The sequence below is a fragment of the Acyrthosiphon pisum genome, chromosome A1 (assembly GCF_005508785.2).
Source record: "Acyrthosiphon pisum isolate AL4f chromosome A1, pea_aphid_22Mar2018_4r6ur, whole genome shotgun sequence".
NCBI classification, from domain to species: domain Eukaryota; kingdom Metazoa; phylum Arthropoda; class Insecta; order Hemiptera; family Aphididae; genus Acyrthosiphon; species Acyrthosiphon pisum.
Genome location: NC_042494.1, coordinates 165,737,450 through 165,763,077, shown reverse-complemented (window position 1 = coordinate 165,763,077; position 25,628 = coordinate 165,737,450). Strand labels below are relative to the sequence as shown.

The 25,628-nt window shown below is 25.5% G+C and overlaps 1 protein-coding gene across 2 annotated transcripts; it reads right to left on the bottom strand.

Moving 5' to 3' along the window:
- Positions 1-2,222: 2,222 nt before the first annotated feature.
- Positions 2,223-22,894, bottom strand: LOC100160033 (proton-coupled amino acid transporter 2-like). Of its 2 annotated transcripts, XM_001947148.5 has the most exons (9): positions 22,407-22,894; positions 13,623-13,773; positions 13,328-13,455; positions 13,183-13,267; positions 11,261-11,533; positions 9,650-9,828; positions 9,218-9,390; positions 6,901-7,172; positions 2,223-2,908 (listed from the first exon to the last, which is right to left on the bottom strand). In XM_001947148.5, the coding sequence occupies exons 1-8, from the start codon at positions 22,532-22,534 to the stop codon at positions 6,919-6,921; spliced, it is 1,371 nt and encodes a 456-aa protein (XP_001947183.2). In that variant the 5' UTR covers positions 22,535-22,894; the 3' UTR covers positions 2,223-2,908; positions 6,901-6,918. The 2 variants fall into 2 exon arrangements, with proteins under 2 accessions (XP_001947183.2, NP_001280282.1); NM_001293353.1 differs by lacking the exons at positions 2,223-2,908; positions 22,407-22,894 and having other exon boundaries at positions 6,919-7,172; positions 13,623-13,757.
- Between the last annotated feature and the right edge of the window lie 2,734 nt (positions 22,895-25,628).

The following is a 25,628-nucleotide window of genomic DNA, read 5'->3' as shown; positions in this document are numbered from 1 at the left end:
TGTTCAATAATCAATATAAAAATCTCAAACAAATTTAGCAGTTGGCCATCTATTCTGTATAACAATCGATGTTTCTTATCAAAATTATGATAACTAGGGTAACTTTTTGGAAAAAAAAATTAAATGTGTTTTTGATAACAGATTGTGAATAAAAATCATACACTTACTTTTTTATTCGAGTACATAATTCTAATTATATGTTTGGCTATAGTTATTTTGATATACACCAAAAGCAGTGTAGTTTTTTTTGGTTCAGGTCTTAACACTCTAACTAGTCAGTATTTTTTCTAATACTTAAGTATTTACAAAAATATTGAAGGGGTACAAATGTAACAGTCACCTTCAGTGATACACTGTTGCACCTATTTTATTTTATTAATTTATTTAAATGTAACTGTTATATTTTATATGTTTTACAATAATATAAAAAAGTAAAAATCATGTATGTTACATCTGTCCCTAGTGCTGTTACAATTGTACCCTGTATCGGGTACAATTGTAACATATTTTTTTTCTTTCTATATTTATATCTATTCAAAATCATGTGGAAATAAAGATTCAATACACAGATATTTTGAAAAGTAACAACTTACTTTACTAATTGAATGTATAAACGATTCAAAAAATTTTGAATTTTAGCAGAAATAAATAATTTTATGAAAAATGTTACAATTGTACCCAGTCACCCCTACCTACCTACCTAACAATTAATTAAAAATAATACCGTAAGATTAAGTGGTATAACTATCTAGGTACGTAGGTACCTATAATTCATAGATCATTTTTACATTTCCTGTCTGTATGAAAGAAAACATTTCACCAACAATACTTTATCACTATATTAGAATAGTGAAACAAAAAATGTAAAAAGGAAAATATAGACTATAGGCTATATTTACCTATAGTCTATAGTCTACACATACCTATATGGTCTATATTCTATACCCAGGGGTTAAAGTGGGGAGGGCTGACGTTGGTTAAAAAGCGTCCCCTTTAACGAGATAGGATTTTATACATACAATTATTGAATTATATGATTTAATTATATGGAACTATTAAGGTTATATGGAGACATTAGTCTTCTCTGGAATTTTTTCCTACTTTAAGACTTGTCTATACCTACCTACCTCTCAAAATAATGGAAAATAAATATTATTAAAACCACAATAATTGTCTGGATAAATAGGTAGGTAAATGCTTTGTGCTAAAACAATAGCTCGATAAAAATATATTAGTAGCCAGGTAGGTTTTTTAATAATTAATGTATTATATAAAGGTAACGCAAATATATATCGCATATCATTCCTAGGTACCAGCTGGTGATCCATTTAGATTCTTACACTCTGCACTGTGCCGAAAAAATACATTTTTTTTAAACATTTCAAAACAACATTTTGAGGGGTGAATTATACACCTGTACCACTGTCAATTACTCCGCGAAAGTCCACTCATCGAAATTTCGAATGCTTTATGCATAGTATTATTAATTATTATAGCATTTTAATTAAATACTTGACCGAAATTTGATCTTAATAATATATTGAAATACTCCAAATAATATTCTGCTTCAGAAAGCAATTACAAAAGTATGCGGCGTCATTCAAAAATATAAAAAAACTTAAAAAATTATAACGATAAAAATTATAAATTTTTTCCAGAAATCTTTTTTTGAAATGATGTTAAATTATGTAAATAAAATATTTCCAAAATAGTTGAAACTTTTCGAAAATATTTAGTGTGGGCACCTATGCCACCTGTGTGTACCTATATGCAGGTCGCAGGTGGTATGTTAATTTACTACGATGAGTATAATTTATAATATCTCATACCGTTGTACAGTTGTTGTTCGATATCGAATGGTACGGGGTACATGTACGAAATGTCTGGTGCGGTCTCGTTCGGTTTTTCGAACCCTTTTGCCTTTATTTCCTTCTGGTACTCTTCTAGCTTGCCATTAATGTCTTTGATCAGGGTTTTCATTTCCCGTATCTCGTCGATGAGCTTGGTCGATTGCACCGAAACGGTTGGTTTTGGTTTATCTGTATTTTCGTTAGCCTCTTCGTAGTTCTTTATGAACCAGTTCATCTGCAATAGTTTGATTTTTTTTTCTACCTCTTGCATGTGCATTTGGTGCCTTAACTCGGCCATGGCCATTTTGAATTGCGGACAAAGGAATACTAATAAGAGCAGGAAATGGGGATAAATGAATAATCCGGTATCAATAGCGCGGTATATAAGTGAGTATAATAATATATGTAGGTATACAGTTTTCAAGTTTATTAAATTAGTGTAAATTAAAAATTGTTTGGATTAAAAGTAGTAGTTATTTTTCGTGTGAACGAACATATTATCGTGTGTGAACATAAAATAGAATAAATATTAAACATAGTTATATGGTTAGTTACCAAATTATTTTGTGAAAAAAAATGTATATTTTTCTATTATACACTAGCAACTTATTTATTTCAGTAAAAAACTATGTTTACTGTAGTTTAATAGACGTATATTTAAGACATTTATAATACTTTATCAAAGTTCATAATTATATATATATATATATAAGTTATTTTATACACATGTATACTGATACAGTAGTTTTAATACAATATTATAATATAAATAATATTATATATATTGTCATATATGATATATATAGTATGTTAAAAGTATATGGTAAACATTTATAGATATAACCTATAAAAACTAAAGTTAAGTCTTTAAATTGGTGTATTATAATATAGTTATTAAAACCGCCAACCGAATAAAAACTAACTGCTGTACCATCCATTTTGTAGGTTTACTTTCTAATACCATTACATGAACCATATCTCGGTCGTTTCTAATGTGTTCAAGTTCAACGGTTCAATCAAATTACTGGTCTAGTGGTTGTTTGTTTTTATTGCTCCCCCTAAAAAAATATTTAATATAGGTATTATGTTTAACAGAACGAAATACATACAGTGTAGATAAACAATAATAGGAGGTAGGTGTAATTAGTTTAGTACTTAAGATAGTAGGTATAATAACGAAGTCCAATTTGTACCTATGCCTATTTTATTTTTCTACAATTAAAAGACCCCATCATATTATATCGCTCAGTGCAGATAGTTTAATTCCAATTCAATTTCGTTTCATTAGGTTTTACGTACCTTAAATTACTTATAATTATTAATATTACAAATACATCTTAGCAGTAATACAAAAGTATAATTAAATTGGAAAAAAACATAATATTATTTAATATACCTATTGCAAAGTTTCAATCAAAATAGTAGAATCAGTAAGACACACAAAATTCTGTAGGTAAACGAAGTACCTATATATTATAATATTATGTATTAAAAGGACGTGATACCCGCATGTGTTGTCTCCGTCTTACAAGTGCATAACATAGCAAATTATACGCAAAGCAGAATACGTGTAGCTCCGTTAGCTTAAAAACTAGAGTGAATTGACCTCTTATAAAATCTAAAGGTAAGATTATTATCTAGACAACCTCATGGGCTTTTTATTATATTTTAATTTTTAAGCAAGCTATTAGTATTTTAAAATTGTACATTTTTTGTACATTTCAAAGTACTCATAACTCGTGTTAAAATTAAAATATACTAAAAATGCTTTTTATGAGGTTACCTAGATAATAATCTAATCTAATTTGCTATTTTATGCACTTGTAAGACGGAGACAACACATGCGGGTATCACGTCCTCTTAATATATTATTATTATATAAAATAGAATGAAATTTGTTTTTCTTAATTTTTTTTAAAATTCACCTTTACTTTGGTGTTACGAAACAAAAAATAATCGAAAATCCATTTCAAACATAACCCAGAAAACGGAATAAAGAATCCAAACATGTTTTGAAAATTAAAATCGGGCTTTTTATAGATACTGGGTGAATTTTTCTTCCGTTTATACCTAGGTCTAAATTCACGAAAAAACAAACCACTTTCAATAGCCTTAACTGGATTAATGAATTCAATGTTTAAGGTGATTCATCGCGAGTACCTATATATTTTGTTATAATATATTATACATATGTCATGCTCTAAAACAGTGGTTTTCAACCGGTGTGCCGCGAGCACCCTTGGAGTGTGCCGCGATAAATCTATTAATACCTAGTTTTATAATTTTCATCATATGCTTCACGTATTATAATTATATATTTCTATGAATTGGTGTGCCGCGAAAATTTTGTAAGAGATGAAGTGTGCCACAATGTGAAAAAGGTTGAAAACCACTGCTCTAAAATATAGGTACATTTTGCAGTACATTTTGTAGTACTATCATCAGTCATCACAATATTATGATAACCGCTAGTAGATAATATACCTATTATACTAATATATATTTAAGGTTTTAGGTTTTAAAAAATACAGAATACATTTTAAACTCAGGGACCCAATCGAATATAATATTTTATAGACATTCCAAATTAATTCTAAGTTGCACTATAGTATTAAGATTGTAGGTATATGTTATAGATGTATCATACATTTATACATAATATAATTAAATAGTATACCTAGTTAATATTATTAAATATATAGTAGCTAGGTAGGTAATCAAATTAACTATCAATACTCAACGGAAATATACCTATAATATATAATCTCAACTTAATTCTCATTCAATCCTAGATCGGATTAATCAGCCCAGATTGTGTGTGTATTTATATGTAATATGTTTATCATTAAATATGTTCAGGTAAATAATAAACTCGGAATAAATTGATCGTGAATAGTTGTTAATAATGTGTGAATTAAAGAAAACGAGAGCTTCGATCAAAGGTTTATATTACAATACACATATTTTATTATTGTTATGACAAGTTATCTATTGTTATTGGTTTTTAAATGAATGTAGGTACTATGTTTAATAACATATTAAATGTATTGATATATTTCAAACACATGACCTTGAATTTGACTGGTTTTTTTTTACCGCATAATATTAGGACTTGTAATCGAATACATTTAAATCGTTAACCTTCAATTTCCCAGTAAAACCAAATTGTTTTGAATCACAACTCCTTTTTTATAGTTGACTTGTTAAGTACTATCAAGTGTTTTTCTATCCAAACAATTGACTGTTTGAAATATGAGAGTGAGTTAAGTTTTCAACAAATCACATTAATTCGCATTAAAAATTGTTAACTCGTAGATAGTAAAAAATGAGATAAATACATACATATATAATAAATTGAAACATGAACAAACTCAATCAATCAATTATTAAGAATTTATGATATAAAAACACGTCCAAGTCAATATATTGTTTAAAACAATAATGTAATTTAAATTTTAACTCAGAAAAAGCTGTACAAAAAAATTTGTTTTGCTGCGCACTCAAAAAAATTGTAAACAATTATTATAATAATAAGTCCTTTACACCAATCAAATTTAATGTTTTGAGTTTGAAATATTTAGTGATACCTAGCTTTATTGTAAAACAAATAATTTTATATTAAAAGTATAACTATCTTAATATTTTAAACAAATACGTATTGTAAAAGGTTAATAATTTAGGTACCAAATGTCCTAATAACATTAATATCTAATCAAATATTTTAGATAACACTGTTGTCTGTTCGATTGATAATTCATAAAAAGTTAAAGTAAGTAAGTTAGGTACATCCACCTATTATAGGTACCTTTATATATTTCATATAAATATTATTCACTTATTAAAGGTAGATTAAGAATATTTTAAATTGTATGAAGGAAAAACATAAATATTGCTAAATTGCTTATCATATGTACCTAACGCTGTGTAACAAGTAGGTATATTACATTTCCTATAATACAATACAGTGAAACCTCTCCTAACGGACACCTATTATACACAGAGGATACCTCCAAATAGCTGACGTTTATTTGGAAACAAACTACACTTTCTACAGTCTGAAGTCAGAACCCTCTAAGTAGAGGACACTTCCGAATAGTGGTAAAAATGTTAGGACCGATCGTGAGATTGTCCGGTTTTTAGAGGTTTCACTGTATTATCAACCATCAATGCATATTTTGTTCTATGGTCATTTAACATCAGGTTATCGTTGTTTAACTAATTTTATAATATCATAGAACAGATGTTCAGTACGTCGAAGATCTTGTTCCAAATAAAATGTATAAGTTATTTAAATAATAAAAATTAATACGTAATTAAAATTAACAGAATTACTTTTCATAAAATAATAACAAAAATCATTAGAATAATTAACGTTAAAAATGATGAATACTAAAAATCTAAACTTATGTTCAATTTATTTGTATGTATATTAATTGTAATTATGTATATTATATAAGTTTAGTAGGCATCAATTAGTAAACAGTTATAAAAAAATGCCTTAACAATATAAAGTTGAAAAGTGATAACTTAAGATTGCAGTATTTAATGCGCTAAAAATGTAACAAAATTGCAACGAAAAATATGTAAAAGTTGAATGGAAAAAATCTTGTATAGTTCCAATAAATATTTTATTGTATTAATTTAAATTCAAGTTATAATGTTAGGTCAGTCACATAGCTATCAATATAAAAAAAAAAAAGGTTTTTATATAATATACCTACTCGAATGGATAAAATAGGGGTAGGTACCTATCTAACATAAAAAAAGTTAATACTGAATGTCTGAATAATGGCTCTACTCGAGATTTATTGTCTCACTTTCTCTTATAGTTTTCTTTGTGACATACGTTACTGTATTTTATTCTCTCATCATCTTACTTTAACTTCTTTAATCATCTCATTTTTCTGAACAACAGTATTACTATCAGAAACAACTGGTTATTAATATATATATAAAAAAATACAGTGATATAAACATATATATATATAATAGTATACAGGGGTGTCACGGTGACATAGTTATATTAATGTAGAACGGAAATTCAACCAACCAAACGTCCGAGTCAGATTTAGCCATTGCTATGGTTTTGCGAGAACGCCTCATAAATGGCAGTTGTATTGGCGTAAATTCCGGTGACTGAACCAATCACTGCCGTAAGTATGGTCACCATGTCAAAAAATGAACCGAAAAATGAACCTTTGTCTTTCGTCCGGAACGCCAAATTGGATAGTGCAGGGAAAATCATGGTGAGCGCAACGCAAGTTACAGAACCCACTAACGACATGAATAGGTCCAAGTGCGGCACTGTACTGGCAGCCAGGTCTAAAATGTATATATAAAAAAAATTATAAATTTACATTTAACTTGATTTTTTAAATGACGTGAGGACGTTTTAAGTAATACCACGACTATTATAATATTTATTATAAATTTAAAAAAAATGTACGGTCAATATTTAATTCAAAATACAAATGGTTACGATTCCTATACCTATAGTACCTACGCATGGTATAATAAATTATTATATTTAATACTATTAGGTTAGTTTAGCATAACCATGTTTGATGTTATATTGAAATCTAAAAAAAAAATTTAATCAAATTCAAGATATTATAGATAAAATATTTTTTTTTCCTTCATTGGTTAAGCATCAGTTGATGCTGTATAATTATGCAGATTACAGAGGTTATTAGCTTTAACAAGAGTATTAATTATTTACATTATGTTACATGTTTTTTGTACAATTTAATTTTTTTTAAATATAAAATTAGGTTTTGATAGTTTGAAAATGGACTAAGCAATTGCTTCGTACGGGTTGTCAGGGATGTTGAAGTCTTTCCTAGCTTCGTTGAAATTTGGGCAGTGGATGATGATGATGATATGTTTGATGTATATAAAATATATTATATAGTTTGGATAATATAGCTATATAATAGCAATAAAAGTGTAATGAGTAATAAGTGTAGGGCTAGAGATTTCATGCCCTTAATAACCTTTGAAATGTGCATTTATTTATGCCCTGAAAAAAATCACTAAATATACGCCCTTAAAATATGCACAACAACTTTAATATGCTCTTAAAATATGCCTATAAGGAACCGAACTATTTTGACTACGCTAAATATCAGAAAAATATTTTTATTGGTAATATTATTAATTTATGTTGTAAAAATATACATTAATCCATTTAATGTACGTTGTATTAAAATTAAATAAACAAATACAATCTATGAAAATCGTTGTTTATATTTTCAGTCTTTCGGTCTTTTTAGGCTTGTTTGAAAAAAAAAAAATGAAAATTCCATTTATTAATTTTCTATTTATTTTTTTATAGTTCATTTAGTATATTTTACTTATTATCCAAATTAATAGTGGCATGGTATTGTGTAATTAAAATTGATAAAAGTATATCGGTGGACGGTGGTTCATAAATCATAATTTAAACTATAAATGGAGACAAGAAAAACACGACCCACACCAATTCTTTGAATATTATTTTACGTATACCAACAAACATTTTTTTACCAATTTAAAAAAAATTAGAGTATGATTAAAAATATATTATGTAAAATATGCAAAATATGCAAAATATGCAAAATATGTAAAATGTGTAAAAAAAAAAATTACTCTAGTCCCCTGGTATTATGAAACACATTTCTATGTCACTAAGCTATGTTTTAAGTGCATATTAAAAAAACATGCGACTTCTATATAAGTCCCTAGCCTAAGTAATAAGTAATATCCAATAATGATTTATATTTAGGTTACAACTGTTGTGGGTTGGTCAATTCGTTATTTTATAATAATAATTATTAATAACGTCAAATAGAAGTCCTGCATTAAATGAAAGTGATTAGGCAATGTGTTTGTTTAGTGTAGAGTATATTTTTTATGATAAGTGACCTAAATCACCTATTTTTTTAGTAACCAATAGGATGTGTAAACAAGTCGTATCTATTTCAAAAACAGTTCAATATATATGTTTTGGTATCACACTTTTATGAAATTAATTTAGCTTGTAAATTTAATTAAAATATTACAATAATTATTATTGTGTTAAGTTTAGGTATAGGCGTGAAATATAATACTCTAGAAACATAATATATAAAAGTATAAAACATGATACACCTACTAGCTCATATTTCAACGATCACAATATTTATTCAATTTTAGATGTTTAAGTGTTATAATTTCCCAAAATCGTAATATTATACATTTGTTATCGTATAATACGCCCAACTCTAACCTTTCAATAGTATAAAACATAACTGCGCCTACCTATACATAATCGTATTTATATTAAGAGTGAACAATTATTGACTGTTGTCAATATTAAAAATAATAATATATTACACATATTTACTTACAAGTTACAAGGCATATACATATCCGGATGCTATAATCCCATACTGCGGGATGGTTAAAAGGTCCGTAGATTTTTTCAAGGTCACTATAGACAATTACGGCTGCGGGGTAAAACTGAAGCGCATACGAACATGCTATACCCAATATCATCATGAGTATTACGAACTGTGTTAATCTGTTGGAAAAAAGGATACTAAATATTTACAACTGAATATATTATGACGATTTTATGTAGTTGTAAGGTCATAAATTCGTTGAAGTAGATATCTCAAACCTCGTGTATATGCCCCCTTACTTATCAACTATATAAACCGTCCGAGAAAAAAAAGACATTTAAAATAATTTAAAAAGTATAGATTATAATATGATTTAACATGATATATTATATTATAGGCTATTATACTATATATTATCATATTGATTTATCGACTCACTCGTGATCATATGGCAAATTCAATGTTAGACTGCTTTTCACGTCATCTCCCCATTTTGAATAGCCAGTCATACCCAAAGGCACGTTTAACATCATTACGGCCACCATACCAAAATTCAAGACTCCAAAACTCGATGTAAACTTTTTACTATCTTCTATCTCCGCGAAAAGAGGTAAAACCTGTATGGATGTACAAATTATGAAAATAATGAAAATAAATAAATGAAACTGTTTTAATTTTTAAGCTACCTAAGTGCATATTATATTATATTGTCATATATTTACTAACATTATGTTAGAACCAAAATACAACAATTATAACTATTATCATTATTATTAACTGTTTTTAATATATTAATATAAATTACGTCTAAAAAGTTTTATTATACCTATATAGTTCAAAATATAAATTAATATTTTTATAATATTATGTGTTTCAATACCCGGGTGTAGAAGAATTGCCTACCATATGCGCCGTTCCACAATGTATATTGTACTTTGTTATAACTTATAAGTCACTAATTAATATTATAATAACGACGCTGAATGCTGATAAATTATAATATCTGGCATGAAAGAACGAAGGATTAAAAATATATATTTTTTTTTTAAATGTACCTAATCCAAGCGTACCAACATATTTTGATGTTTTCTTCTTGTAATGTATAACATGAGTTCCTATCTAATAGTATCTTTTGTTAATACGTCCATAATATTATATTCATATGAAAGTTGCTTTTCGCGTCGTTACTCGCATCTCCTCCAAAACCATCGAATGGATTTAAATGTGGTTTTTTTCACTGGTCGGATAGCTCGACTTTCCGGCAAGGTTTGAAGCATTATTTTATAGACCCGATCATGTCACCGGAAAATTTAATGATGAAATAGAAACATACCCATCTGTACTGGTTTTACAGTGAATTTTCAAAAAAAAACTGTTTTACGGAACGTCGGAAACACTCTCTTTACTGTGTTAAAAATCTGTATTGTTAACATTTGTTGTCAGTATCTTTATCTGGGTGTGGGTAGGTCTCAATTAATTTGCTTTACTCGGTCAGATTTGTCCTTACTTCCACGTGAGATGAGTTATAGGTTAGGTAAGTAGGAAATTAAGTCTTGAAAATAGTATACAACTTCATATAGCTGATGTTGTAATTTTAATTTTGATATCCCTAACCTAATATATTAGAATATATTGGAATGCGAATGTGTTAAAATAACATATACATATACCAATAAGCAATGAATAATATTAAACGACAGTATATATCGTCAGTACTTAACTAGGTATTTTTATATTGTACATACTCAGACAATTAATATATAAGTAGTATAATTAAGTGTTATTTTATGAATTTATGATTTTAATTTTATTATAATTATTTAATTATTGGGTTGGAAAGAGAAGTACATTCTACATGGTAGTTATTATTATAATTATTATGAAATTAAATTAATATTATTATTCTATTATTTTTCGCTTACCATTACGATTACGCTTATTTAATTAATGTATCTACTTAATTATAATTACCTAGACAATATACATACGCAATCGTTATAAGTAATTCGATTATTTTAATAATTAATGGAATTTAAATAAAATATTTACCAATCCAATTCCTTCAAAACTAAACATGATTATTCCGAACATCGTTGGTAATTCGGTCCATTTAGAATATGAATATCTAACACCCTTAGATGATGGTCCAGAACAGCTATAGTACATTATCGTAATAACGCCAGTAATCAATGCAAAATTGGCCAAAGTTGATAATGGTGCTATAAATCGCAATTTTCTCAAACTTGCACATACCATTATCAAAGGCATTGTTAATAATAGAACAGTTTGAATATTAATTTCATATGAGTATTGGAGTAACAGCTGCAAAATAATTAAAACAAAAATAAGGTACAAAAATACCAGAACATTTAGACAAATAAAATATAAAGATAAATTAATACTAACTCAATCTACTCTACAAACTACAAAATATTATGTAATAATATAGGTTATTCAAATGTAAACACTATTTTTATTTTCTACACGCTAAATGGTAATATAAAATACTCAAATGTAAATAATAGTTTGTGTAATAATAAATACAATAATACTTTATTTACTTTATTTACCTAACGTAATTTTTTAAAAACAATTATTCCTGTACATATGTACAAGAAATAATTTATTGCGTTTAGCGTTTTTTTTTATCTCTCTTGGATCCGTGATTCCGTTTCGCTACCTATTCAATTTATAATACGTATAGCAATATAATATGTACCTAATTAAAAAATAAATTAATAAATAAATAAATATGTACGAGGTATTTTAATGTGTAAGATTAGTGATTTTCATCATTAATTATTAATTAATTTATATTAAATATACGTGTTTGTTTATTATTTATTTGATCTTATATAAGCAATAAGCTTCAAGTAATTATAAATTTTTATTTTACAATGTTTGTTTTTAATATCTAGATTAATTTATATAAATCCTGTTATATAATAATATAATAATGTGTACCTATTTATTAATCATTAACCACAATATTAATACCTTCTATTTAATTAATTATTAGTTATTACCTACAGGTAACAAAAACTGTTAAAAAATTAAGTTCTCTCCACAACCGGGATTAATCATTTTGGAAATTCTATCCCGAAATTTCGAGTTATTTATAATATATGATCTTTGGATCTTAATACTTATATTTATGATTGGCGATAACGAAGAGGTTAAGTAGGTGTAGAAGTATTAAGTTTAATCAATTATAATTTACACGAGTGATGCAATTTTTGCAAGAAAGTATCAGCTGCAGTATAGGTATTCGATACATTATTTTAATACCTGTATCAAAACTGCACAAATATTTTCGGTAATTTTATTAGTAGGTACCTACCTGTTGTTGTCGCTAAGTGTTTGAAAACCAATCGATAATGATTTTTCTGTTAATAACGGAACACTGGAAATATTGCATTTGAAAAATAATAGCATGTTTTTGTAAATAATATAATAATATCATCATGCTAATAATCAAAACTGCTCATAATGGAAGTTTTTATTGTGAATTGAATTAGGTATATTATATTCAGAACTTGAGCCTCGAGGCCATTCGGATGAATGACATGTCTAAACAATTTTGTTCAATAAGAGCTATATGATGACCTTATACAGTATTTATGTTAATACTTTCTGCTAGATGTACCTTAGCTGTTATGATTTTGTTTTCACTAAGAATAACATCATGATTTATTTACAACACACGTAAATGTATTATTTATTTAGTTTTTTTTTTTGAACAAATAGAATATAATATGATAGCACAATTAAATAATGTATAGATTATCTATAGATTACCTTAATATACGAAATTGATTTCGCATGAAACCTTATCATCTTTTACTAACATTAATAATTGTTAACCAGTCATTTAACATATAGCCCAAGACAAATATATTGAACTTTAACTATCTTATATTATTATAATAATAAATAGATATGTAATAAATAAATATTTTTTTTACGTTTACCTTTTGTAATGAAGTGCCGATAAAAAGAATATATACACTGCATAAACCAAGTTGTGTGATAAGTATGTTATAAAAAACAATCTTTCTACATGAAAAATATAAATATATAATATGTAATGCAACATTTATGAGTTTAAATGCTCACCTAATATTATTTGATATACTTCGAAATATCCATTTATCAGACATTTTGAATGCATTTTCGACGGTATCACCAAATGATGGTGCACGTTTGGCTTGCAAACGGTTCTGCACTTTCCTACTTAATGTGGTCTGTGAACAAATTTAAAAACATTTTTCTGAAAATGATGTAGGTATACCTTATACCTACTATTGTAAACGCAAGACCATAAAGATTAATTTGCTAAATATTGGAAGATAAATATTGATTTTTTTTTCAAGTAAGTACCTATAATCATGTATTTAATTGGACAACTTACCAAAACATGCATATTGTAGACGCTAATTAGCCACACATACAACAAAATAAACAATGTAAGGTATAAGCCTCCAATTTTAAAGGCTTCTCCCATAGCCAACATTCCACAGCCAATGTTTCCTTTTATAAAGTGCATCAGCGTTACTAAATATCTGTAAAAAAAATGTATACAAATAATAAACCTGATATATTATTTGATACATATGTGGCGTTAAAAATCTAATTGATTTTTTTTCATTTTTATTAGTAAGTATTATTATTCAAACATATAGTACTTTGATAGTTACAACTTTTAAAGGTCAATCTAAAAACAATACATTATAGTTAAGTGCATCTATCAAGTTATTGTGTCATCTTGGGATAGACTATTGGATAGGTATATTATACAATACTACTTCGTGAGTGAAATGTGTGCATTATTTTTTTTTTCAGAAGTTTCTCTTAAAGCAAGGAAAACTGTGCTGAGCTATTATAAAAGATTGGAGAAATATCATCAAGCGTGGTTTTAAGATTTACGTTTTAAATACCTACATCGATATCACAAGGTAATAAATTAAAAATACATGACTAGTTAAACTTATAGTTTTCAATACACTATAATACTCTATAAATGTACTATATAATTACCACAATAATTAATGAAAAGATTTGGATGATACAATTTGTTAAAATAAAACCATACATTATAGGCGTATAACACTTTCGTCACCTCGTTCGATATTTACCTATAATTTTACAAAATATATTATCTGTATTCTCTATCTAAATTGTTTTATATGTATAATATGTTATAGTAGGTATGTATAGTAGGCATATCGAAATATGCATATGTAGGTATCTACCCTTAATGGCTACAAGATATATTGAAGTATACACACGCACAAATGTGTTAATAATTACACGCACGTATAAACTTCAGTACCTATATTATGTAAGTACCTAAGTAAAAGACAAATTGCAAACTGTTATTTTGTTCAGTCAAAACTAAATAAATTCCTTGTACATAAATAGAAGAAATTGGTAGTCAGAAAAAATGAGATATCGAAAAATAAATCACCTCCAATCCAATGTTTTATAGGTAGGCACTCGCATGAAACACCCCTCGTCACTTAGTTAATTATTATTTTACAATCATTATATACCAAATGAATAGTTGGTATTAATGTATAAAGAACACGTACTTTCAATAGACGTTAATTAATCTCCATGTTTACTTCTATAAAATAATAATTTATTAATTTGATAACATTTGTTACAGTTATGCCTTCATATAGCGTTCGGTACAAAAAAAAACCATTAACTATAAATATCAACTTTTTATTTCAATTTTATGTCAATGTTATTCAATGAGTAATTAACAACCTTTATGTTTGAATACTGTAGGTATCTGTTATTTTAGATTATGTAAATAAGAACCAGTAACTAACCGCTTATAATTTTAATCAGCGGTGGTCAAACATTTTGAGGTGGGTGTGGAGAGGGGTAAACCCCCTTGACATTTTTTCCAATTATGAATTATAACAATATAAATTATAAATTATATTTTAAATGATCAAATTAGTTATGTTAATAAATTAGCCAACCCCCTCCCCCCACTTCTCGTGACGAAATTACTTTACCACTACTAGTCAATTAATCTAACCTGTTAACTGTTATATAACAAGATAAGACATCCAACACAAGTAAATATTATACCACTACTATACTACCTACCTACTATACTGTAATTCTTAAAGAAAAAAATTCGAAATACCTATCTCAAAAATTATTTCAGTTAATTTTCTTAATTATTTTAAATATATAGACGATTTTTAACTACCATGATATGGTTAATACCATAATATTATTATGCATATTTAATAAACATAATAATATAGGTAACTTATTGACGAAAAATAATTACACGTTTAAATACAATTTCTTTAGTTTTTTTTTTATTTGATTTTAATTCACAACGTCCATTTATCAGTGAACGTCTTCCTAATTTATTATAATATATTATATATGTATTTATTATTATTATCAAATGTATCATTTATTAAATAGATAATGTGAAAATGGTCAAATGGTTATCACAATTTATGAGAACATTTTTTGTCTATCGAACATTCTATAGGCATCTTTAATTGCTTTACCCTTGTAAATAATATAATATGTGTTACGTATACGCTTCTCTCTCTATATATAGGTACATAATATGTTAGTTGCCAAAAGACATATAATATTTCGTAAAATAATATACAGAGTGATTGTTTTAAAAGGTATGGCTATATTATATGGAAAATGTTCATAATTTAAAATTGAAAAATTAGCGTTTAAGATACAATTGAATGTGAGCGATAAGACGACGGGAGTCGAATAGAAATCATGAAGATGCTAGAGATATAGGCACGGATAGTGTCTAAAATATAAAGATGAGAAAAATGGATCGAGTGGTACTTAGCAAGAAATATGCAATGACAGTCGAAAATATCACTGAAAACGTAATAATATTGACTTCATTGAAACAATATTATGTGAATATGTGATATGGCGAGGGTAGACATATTGAGGGCAAGTTATCTGTTATTTATTAATACCTAATTAGTAAACAATGTAGTAGTGACAGTAGTGTAAAATGGCAATATATTACGCCAAAGCTTTGAATTATAAAATTGATGATCCGCCAGTCCAAAATTTATAATATAACTAAATATTTCAAAATAACGTATAGATAGATCATGGACTAAGATCTTTATTCTTGGACAATTTAAATAAAATTAGGTACTATACCTTTTCGATTTACAAACTAGGTATAAAGAATAAGTAGGTGTAAGTTAAAATTCGATTTAATTATGAATATTTTTAAAGATATATTATGTTATGTAGACTGATTTATTTATTTTTTCAACGCCCTTTATATGTATTCAATGTATATTTAAACAATGTTCAATTTTGTACTCTTTAATATTTTATTTTCAAAATTATACTTATCTTATACATAGTTTTATCAATATATTATAACTTTTTAAGTGTTCGAAGAGTTCCTGTGTTATAGTGTTATAGGTAGATAACATTTTTTTTTCATTTGAAATAATAAAAAAATATATATAAAAATATTGTCGACTTGTTTGAATAGGTACTTAGTTTGTCAACATTTTTATCTAAAAAGATACATATTGAACCGTGACAAAAATAAATACACAAGAAAAAATTACAAATACCATAATAAATAATAGGGTTGGTTAACCTTTTTGAAAACGTCAGTTTGTTTATATTATTATTGTGTCTGAATTATCCACTCATGAAAAACTTTTGTGTAATATAATAATAATATATATACATATAATATGATAGATAACTATCACTGTGATTTGAGGATTTAAACCCCTGAAAAACTGAACAAGTATATTATCGCTAATAATTGGAGTGCATATTATTATTGACATTGAGACATTCGAAGTGTTCTATTATAATATAATATGTCTCATTATATTTTATGGAAACCTTCATATTGTTATCATAAATAGGGCTTGAAATCGATTTAAATATTGATTAAATCCAATATTAATTAAATCAATTGTAATCTCAAGATAGATATTTTTATACAATGATATTCAGAGTTTATATTGAAACTTAAAAATTAATAATCAATAATTTAAAATTTGTATCAAAATAATAATCTTTTTAGAATATTTTAAAACAAATTGATAGCCAAAAGGTTAATAATATTATTAGGTTCATTGGTTGATAATTTTGTTTTCTTAGGGCCATTTTACAGCTGTGCGTCATTTATAATATGCGTATATAGAACGCGCAAACGGAGATACAATAGGTAGAAAATTAAAAACGTAAAGTTGCAAAACGATATTATAAATTGAAAAAAAAAAAAATTTAATTTAATATCTAATTAAAAATCAGAAAATATATCTATATTGTGTATAACAATATAAAAATTATAAAATTATAAAATTAATTTATTAATACATATTATAAAAAAAAAAACTAATATTAGAATTAAATTAAAATTAAAATCAAAAAATTACAGATTAATTTCAAGCCCTGAAAACAACTCAATTGGAGTTAATAATAGCTGGTTATTGAATTTGATAATAATATAAAATAGTAAAAATAAATTACAAATTGTGAATAAATTGTACATAACAAATTTATTATTTGATTAATTTTTTTTATATTTTTCTTAGAATAGATAATGTTTGCAGGACAAGGACAATATGTTTTTTAATTTAAATTTAATGCTATTTAAACAATATGTAAAATATGTGTTTGTAACATTTTTTATTTTTGTGTATGAATAAATTGTTCCAATAAATTATTCATTTAGTTAAATTTTTTTAACTTTATCCATTATTACTCGTGTCGTGATTTTTAATGTAGGATTAACTGGTACGCAATAGAACTACAGTTTAGGGAGTATCATATCAAAAAACGTCAATATAAAGGTTTAATTTTACCAAAATATTCAAAACGCACTTCCACCACGTCGAATTTATTTACAAATAAACACTTAATGTTAAATAGGTGTAAAAATGTGAATAATTCAACTTTTTTCACATGGTTTCATATTATTTCATCAGATTATAGACAGCAATATAAAATATAATTTTACATTTAGTATTTTAAATTTTTACAATAGGTAATTAAAAAACTTGTTATAATATTATGTTAATAAGGATAGAATATATTATGTTTATTGTTTATGTTTATATCAAATCATTTTGATATTATGATTACCATTGATATGATAAAAAAAACAATACATCTTGTAGATCAAAAAGTTATGTGTATAAACTAATAACACACAAAGCTACAGCATCTCATGAAATTTAACTTATACGCAACTACCCTGGAGAGCTTTAACGGTTTAAAGTGGTTATCTCTTGTTAATAAAACTTCGTAGTTGGTGGCAGATACCTTCTACTAATATTGCCTATGTTGTGAGTGATATATAAAGGAATATGTAATTATCTATCAAGTAACAGGTGGATTTTATCAGAAAGGCAAGACAATTATGACAAATATAGGCATTAAAATAGAATCTATACTGAATTATAGTGATAAAATACACATAATTCGACTAATAATATTGTAATAACTATGGATTGGAACAATATTAAAGTCTAATAAGATAAACTATTTTTTTAAATAGGGTTTTAAAATGTACAATAATTATATATAATTATATAATTGTGCTATATTACAATATTATGGTATCCTGCCTATTCAATATTTCAATTTTATAGGTAGATAGAAGATAGTGACATTTTTTTAATTATTGTGTATTCTACGAGTTTAAACGAACAAAATATTTTACTTACCTAATTATATGATATTAAAAAACGTTATTATAAGTCGTAACGAGTTCGATACGAGCAGATAATCTGTGGTCGAGCCATTTAAGCCATTATTAAGATGACAATTATTCTAACCATTCTACGAAGTACGAATCGATGGGTATTTATCGTAAATCACTCATAGAATATAATTGCCTCGTATAAAAGCATTTAATATACTGACGTGCCTTTACCCAGGGAACATATTATTGCAAGATGGGGAACTTGATAAAATGCTGCACTCTTTGAAAATTTTAAAAACGTTTTTGAAAGTTTAAAAGACGATGCTAACAATGCTACCAATGTTAAAAAGCTAAAACTGCTTGTACAATAAATACTGCAGTTAAAATATGTGATCTAGCATTTATAAAATTACGCTTGTCTGAGTCATTCCACGAATCTTACAAATTTGGAAAATGAAAAGTATAAATATGATTATATATGAATGCATTTAATTAAAAATTTTAAATTTAAAAAAAAATGCATTGATCTTTTATTTTGTATACATTTTATTATATTAAAAATCAATTTTTGATTTTTATATTGTATTTTTTTATGTAATAATACAATTTAATATGTAATTTTTGCAATACAAATAAATCCGGTCTTTTATTATAACTTATAAATATTTAAGACTTTGTAGTTGAGTAGGGTAGAATGGTTCCTAAACTTTAAAATATTGGTCCACTGTTTCGCTCTTCTAAATGTTGAATACTTATCATTAATTAACTACGTACTCGTAAAATATTTTGCTTCGAAATATGTATATAGGTAATAAAAAATGCACGTCGTCTTTCAAAAAAGAAAAACTTAAGAAATTATGACATTTTAAAAATGTTGGTTTGCATAAAATTACCTATATAAAAATAATATTTTCAAAAATGGTTTTTACTTTTTGAAATAATGAAATGTAGATACTTAAAAATATCACTTTGTATATTGAATATCAGAATATACTTTATAGCAAAAATATGAATTTATGACATAAGTATATAATGTACCTAACCTCAATGAAAATATCCATTATAAATATTAATAATTACAAAATCTGTAAAAATATTTCCTCATATACCATAATATACCTAATTCTGAGTACCTATATATTATAATTATTAATGATACTTACATATTTATTTTATTTATCTATAATATAGATATATTATAAAGTATATTTTATAACTAACTATATTTTTATTAAATAAAGCGTAAATTTATAACTTTAAAATTTTACTCTGCAAGATATTTTGTCTGCAAAATCTTTGATCTACAATATGTGAGATTCAATTTCGAATTCCTGAATTAATATAAAAGAAGGAAGCCGTATATGATGAAATGTTTGATCATTATAGCCAGACATCTTTTTTTTTTAATTTAATTTAAAACACTCGTTAAGTAAAATGGTTACAATATTATTTTGTGTCTATTTTATTGAGGTTAGAAAAAAATCTTTATTTATATTTATGAATAATAACGAAACATATTTTTCATTATTAAGCAAAAATTGTGCACGCTTTTTAATATTATTTGTATTCACCTAAAAATAATCTAACTTTAGCATAAATAAATATTGTTTTTTTTTTTTTATAAATTATTTAATTGTAAATATTTTATAATATTAAATAAAATATATAGATATAATTATAAATTGTTAATAAATCTTTTTTTTTTAAATTTTATTCAAGTAAGTACCCATAAAAGAATATAATGAATATAATCTGAGATTGATTTTGGTTTAACCTTTTGACTGATACTTTTTTTTTTAATGAAATTATCAGTGTATTTTTCTTTTTAGGTCAAGCTATCAATAGTTATTTCATTTAGATTGAACTTCTCAAAAAATTATGGTCACTAACATTATATTTCAATTACTGTGTAATGCGTTTAGACTATAGAGTCAATACTCAATAGTATAGATTTTAGGCACCTACTCAGATTTATCAATATCCAAGATCAAATCAATTTAATATTTTTCTAATTTTTTTTTTTCAATTAAATACCTTTAAACATAATCCTAGTTAATTTGATTTTAAAATTATTATAAAAATATTTTTTACTTGTACCAACACTTTGAGTAGGTAGTATACAGATTGTTTTGTGTCTACATAAATAAATACATTTTCAGATTATGTAAATTATTTATTAGTTTTAGTTTTTATTCATATTTAATCGTGTGATTATCAACACTATTAATTTAGACTAAATACTGCTATAGAGGCCAAAAGGTATATTACAATAATTGTAAATATAAATTATTTAAATGACAAAAATTATATTTTTTATTTACAAATAATCTTACACTGGCATCGTATTTTCTTGTCATTATTAATATATTGTGGTGATGGAATGTATTGGAGTAGGTAACAATTTAATAACAGTAACTTGTTGAAGAGTTCTACAAACCTTGGCACATTAAGTGAATTATTTATTACTTCAAAATTCCATAACACAGATTTAGGATTTGGTTTATGACAATTTATTTGTTTTAACCTTACCTCCGATCTAAATATTTTATTTTGTAACTTATTATTATTTACCTACCACAAATAACTTGAACATTATATATATATACCTAAGTCCTATACTTCAAGGAATAATAAATATGCGATTATATTTTTGGAAATATTTATAATCTATTTGAAACACTTAAAACGACGCACTAATAATTAGTAATTACGTGCAATTATATTTATTATTTTTATTCTATCAACTTTTTTCAAATAAAAACGATTTAAAAATTTTAATTATTTATAAATAATTAAAATGTGTGATTTACGAATATACGCACTTGAAAGTTGAAACATTATATTATTATAATCCTCTCTATTCTATAGTTTACACTTTGATATTATTTTTATAATTAAGAAGCAATTAGTTTGGTTTAAGATCTACGTAAATGATACAATATGTCAAATATAAAATAATATAAATGTTAAAAAAAAAACCGTCTCGGTAATGAACTAAAATTAAAATTGTAAGTCACCATTGGAAAATTGAAAGTTAATATTGTTTTATAAAATATAAAAGAAGATAATTATTACAAGAAAATTTAGAATGGTTGATAGGTATTTGTCTTGATTTATGAAAATTCTATTTTTATTTTGCGTATTCTTCGCACGATTTGTAATACATTTTATATTTTATATTTTAATTTCAGTATGATTGGAGTAATATCCAGAAGAACAAACTTTTCTTTTATTAAATTCTAATTATTCGTGAATATGTTTTAAATATTTTAATTTATGGTTTAATTTTACCTAATACTTACTTATAAGTTATAACTATTAAATGTATTCTTTAGTGTTAATATAATTGTATAATTGTATTTTATCTTTCTTAGTGAAATTATTAAGTTTAATACCACACATTCTACCTAACTACGAACTAAAATTATAAAATAAAAATTCCAAAAATACAAAATATGTATCATTCATAAAAGTAAATTCATTTCTTACCCGGATCTTTTATTTTCCCCCGATGTTGATGGCCTCGAACAGTGATTAAGTTCTCCCATTTCTACCACGGCAAACTGAGCATCACCGTTGGTTTTATTTTCCCTATCATTTAATTTGTCAGTTTCCATGGTTTTGATTTTTCACGACTATTATAATATTCTAATTAAATTAATAATAATAACAAAAATAAATCTAGTGAAAAACTAGGACGGCCGATCGAGTATTCGTGTTGGTGATCATCACGCGCGCACGAAACGATTACTAAGCTCGTCCCTGCGACAAACACTGTCTGCTACAATCTATTTTACTTTGTACTTTACCCTACCTCTACTTTCCCCACCGTATACATTTTAGCCTCCCTTTGCGGCTGCTACTGATACATTTCCATTATAATTTCCACGAGTATGTTTAATTACTTTTATATAGGAAAATATAGTTATATATAAGCACCTTAAATATTTACCGTATTAATTATAATGGGCATATGAGTTTATAAAGTTATGATCACACCAAGTTATATTATACTAGATAAATTAAATTGAATATTTTCGTTTATTGCTGCGTCAGGAAGATATTATAATGGGTTATTAATTATCAAACATAATGTATAAGTATAATAATTAGTGATCATCGAGACCGATTCTGATTTTGATTTCAGTTTTATAGACAAAAGTAATTACAGAAAAAATAATAATTATCATCGTATCTATGATTATTATGTATCATTTACATTAAAAAAAAATCAACTAATACATCATACCATAAAAACAAAAAAACGTTATTTAATACAAATATTCAATTTCATTAAAATATTTAAATAACTTTGAATGCCTTTAAACATTTTTATATTATTATATTATTAGTATTTATGAATTTCTGTAGGAAAAACTTATGATTTACATTAAAATGTTGTAGCTCTATAAAACGTTAAATAAAAATTTTTAAAAAAACATAATGCCCGATGGGCATTATATTATATAGTATAAAAATAAATATAAATCTTTCAAATATTCCATGTTATAACAATTAGTTATAACAAATTTTGTAAAGCAAAATATTAAGAGGAATATTATTCTCGTCTCACAGAAGTATATCATATAGCTAATTTTGAGTTAACAATAATTCATATTACTCTGCTATTTTTGAAATTAGAGGGAATTATTATACAATTTAAAGATATGACTATTATTTAGGGCATCTCGGAGGATTTTGTTGATATTTTAATTATGAAGAAAGTTAACAGCATTTTAATTGCTTTATGTTTTTCGTAAATTTTAAAATGATCATTGTTTGCTTCAAAATTAAAATATTGATAAAAGTCTCCGAGATGCCCTAGATCAGAGCTCGGGAACTAAATTCAATGGTGGTCGTCCAGATAGTTTGAAAACTTGAATATTAGTAATACAATGTGTTTATTTTTGTGTTAAAAATTTAGTTTAAGCTATTAAATACAAATTATTTAATATAACACAATATTATTTTTTAATATTGTTTTTTAAAATTTGGTACTGTTGGAAAACAACTAATGCGCAGAGTGTTTTTAAGGCGGAGATCAGTTAATCTTTAACGATATTTATTCTTTAAAGACGTTATTTTGGACAATGAAGTTTCACATAATATGTACGTGGAGCCAAAATATATCTAAATACAACATAAAAGTAGATCAAATATCTATTATTTGCGGAAAACCAGTATTAAAAAAAATATTCTCAGTGGTTCAATTTTTTCCCATCCACAGGCCGGACTTGGCCGTCTATTTCCAACTCCTGCCCTAGATGATAATCTTAAATTTACATTTTATAATAGGCAAATAAATAAATTCTCTCTAATTTTAAAAATAACAACAAAATAATAACTAAATTATTGTGAACGTAACACATTTACCATGATATAAATTTGTAAGACGGAGACAACACATGTGGCGTCATCTTAAGAACATAATATAAGACTGCAAAAAAGCATTTTATTAAAAATGCTGATTAACCAATATAAAATAAAATGAAATTTCTTTTAATATACGTGTATAGATAGTATGAACCATATTTAAAGCTGATCCAGCTTGATGTTTGATTAATAGACAAAAAAACAATGCTTACAATACATCCAAACAAAATGTCAATTTCACGAATTTGGACTCCAAACAAGTTTTTCAAACCCATAAAAAAAAATTGTGCATATTACGTTTGTATTTTCGATATTTTGAGGGGAAATTAGGGAACTTTATTACATATTCAAGCTTTATGACTTAAAAACAAAGAGATTATCAAGATAAATAGCATATAATAAACTAAGCATTGGTTTATATAAAACGCCATTGTATAACGACTTAACTAAACTTAATGCTTCCACTTTAAAATTCGCGTTTACTGCTTACGCCTCACGGGGTCCTGTTTGGAATATGATTTCACTCTTCGGTCTCTTCGTCAATAATTAGGTTTAATTTAAGTAATCAAAGTAATTCAAAATAAACGTCTACAATTTATATCCATTAACTGTAAATTACACAGAGAACCTCATTCATCTTATACACCATGACTTGATTTTTTAAACTTGAAAACATTAGAAGTGAGAAGAAAAAAATAAGCTTACTTTTTTGTTCAAATTGCTAAATATTTTGATGGATAGTCCTGAATTATTGTCCATGAATAATATTAGGGTAATTTTTATGTAAATTGATAAATGTGTTGAATTATTATTTTAGTTGTCTTTAATATCAATCAACCTAATGTTTAAATAATTCACCCATTAACTGAATTATTAAAATGTCTAGTAGGTATTTGAGTTACCTTTACCTATTTCTGTGAATTTAGTTTTATAAATAATAATGTATAAATATAATAATTTTTTTATTAGAATTAAGTTTTTATGAATTAATCCGTATGAATTAAATAAATAAACAAATTGTAAAAAAAATCTACGAAATTACGAATAAATCAAAAGGAATTAAAATATTTTTAAAATTATTATTTTGAATATAAATATTACAGAGTGTACCTAAATATCCTATTATTATCTAATAAAAAAAAAAAGAAATTAAATCATATGACTAGAAAATTCGGATATAAATATTTGGTAACAATTACCTGTCTCTGTGGTTATTTCTTTATAAATTACAACAATGAAAATACAAAAATTATTACTTTAACGTAAATTGAACATATTGGTATTGTGTAAATATCTACGTAAATAAATAGTGAACATTTGAAGTCTCTACAGTTCCTT

Excerpts from the sequence above, each read along its gene's own strand:
- LOC100160033 (XM_001947148.5), bottom strand. The coding sequence starts at position 22,534 with ATGGAAACTGACAAATTAAATGATAGGGAAAATAAAACCAACGGTGAT. Across the intron at positions 13,774-22,406 it reads GGGGAAAATAAAAGATCCGG|ATATTTAGTAACGCTGATGC; the intron begins GTAAGAAATGAA and ends TTTTTTTTACAG. Across the intron at positions 13,456-13,622 it reads TCTACAATATGCATGTTTTG|ACCACATTAAGTAGGAAAGT; the intron begins GTAAGTTGTCCA and ends ATTTGTTCACAG.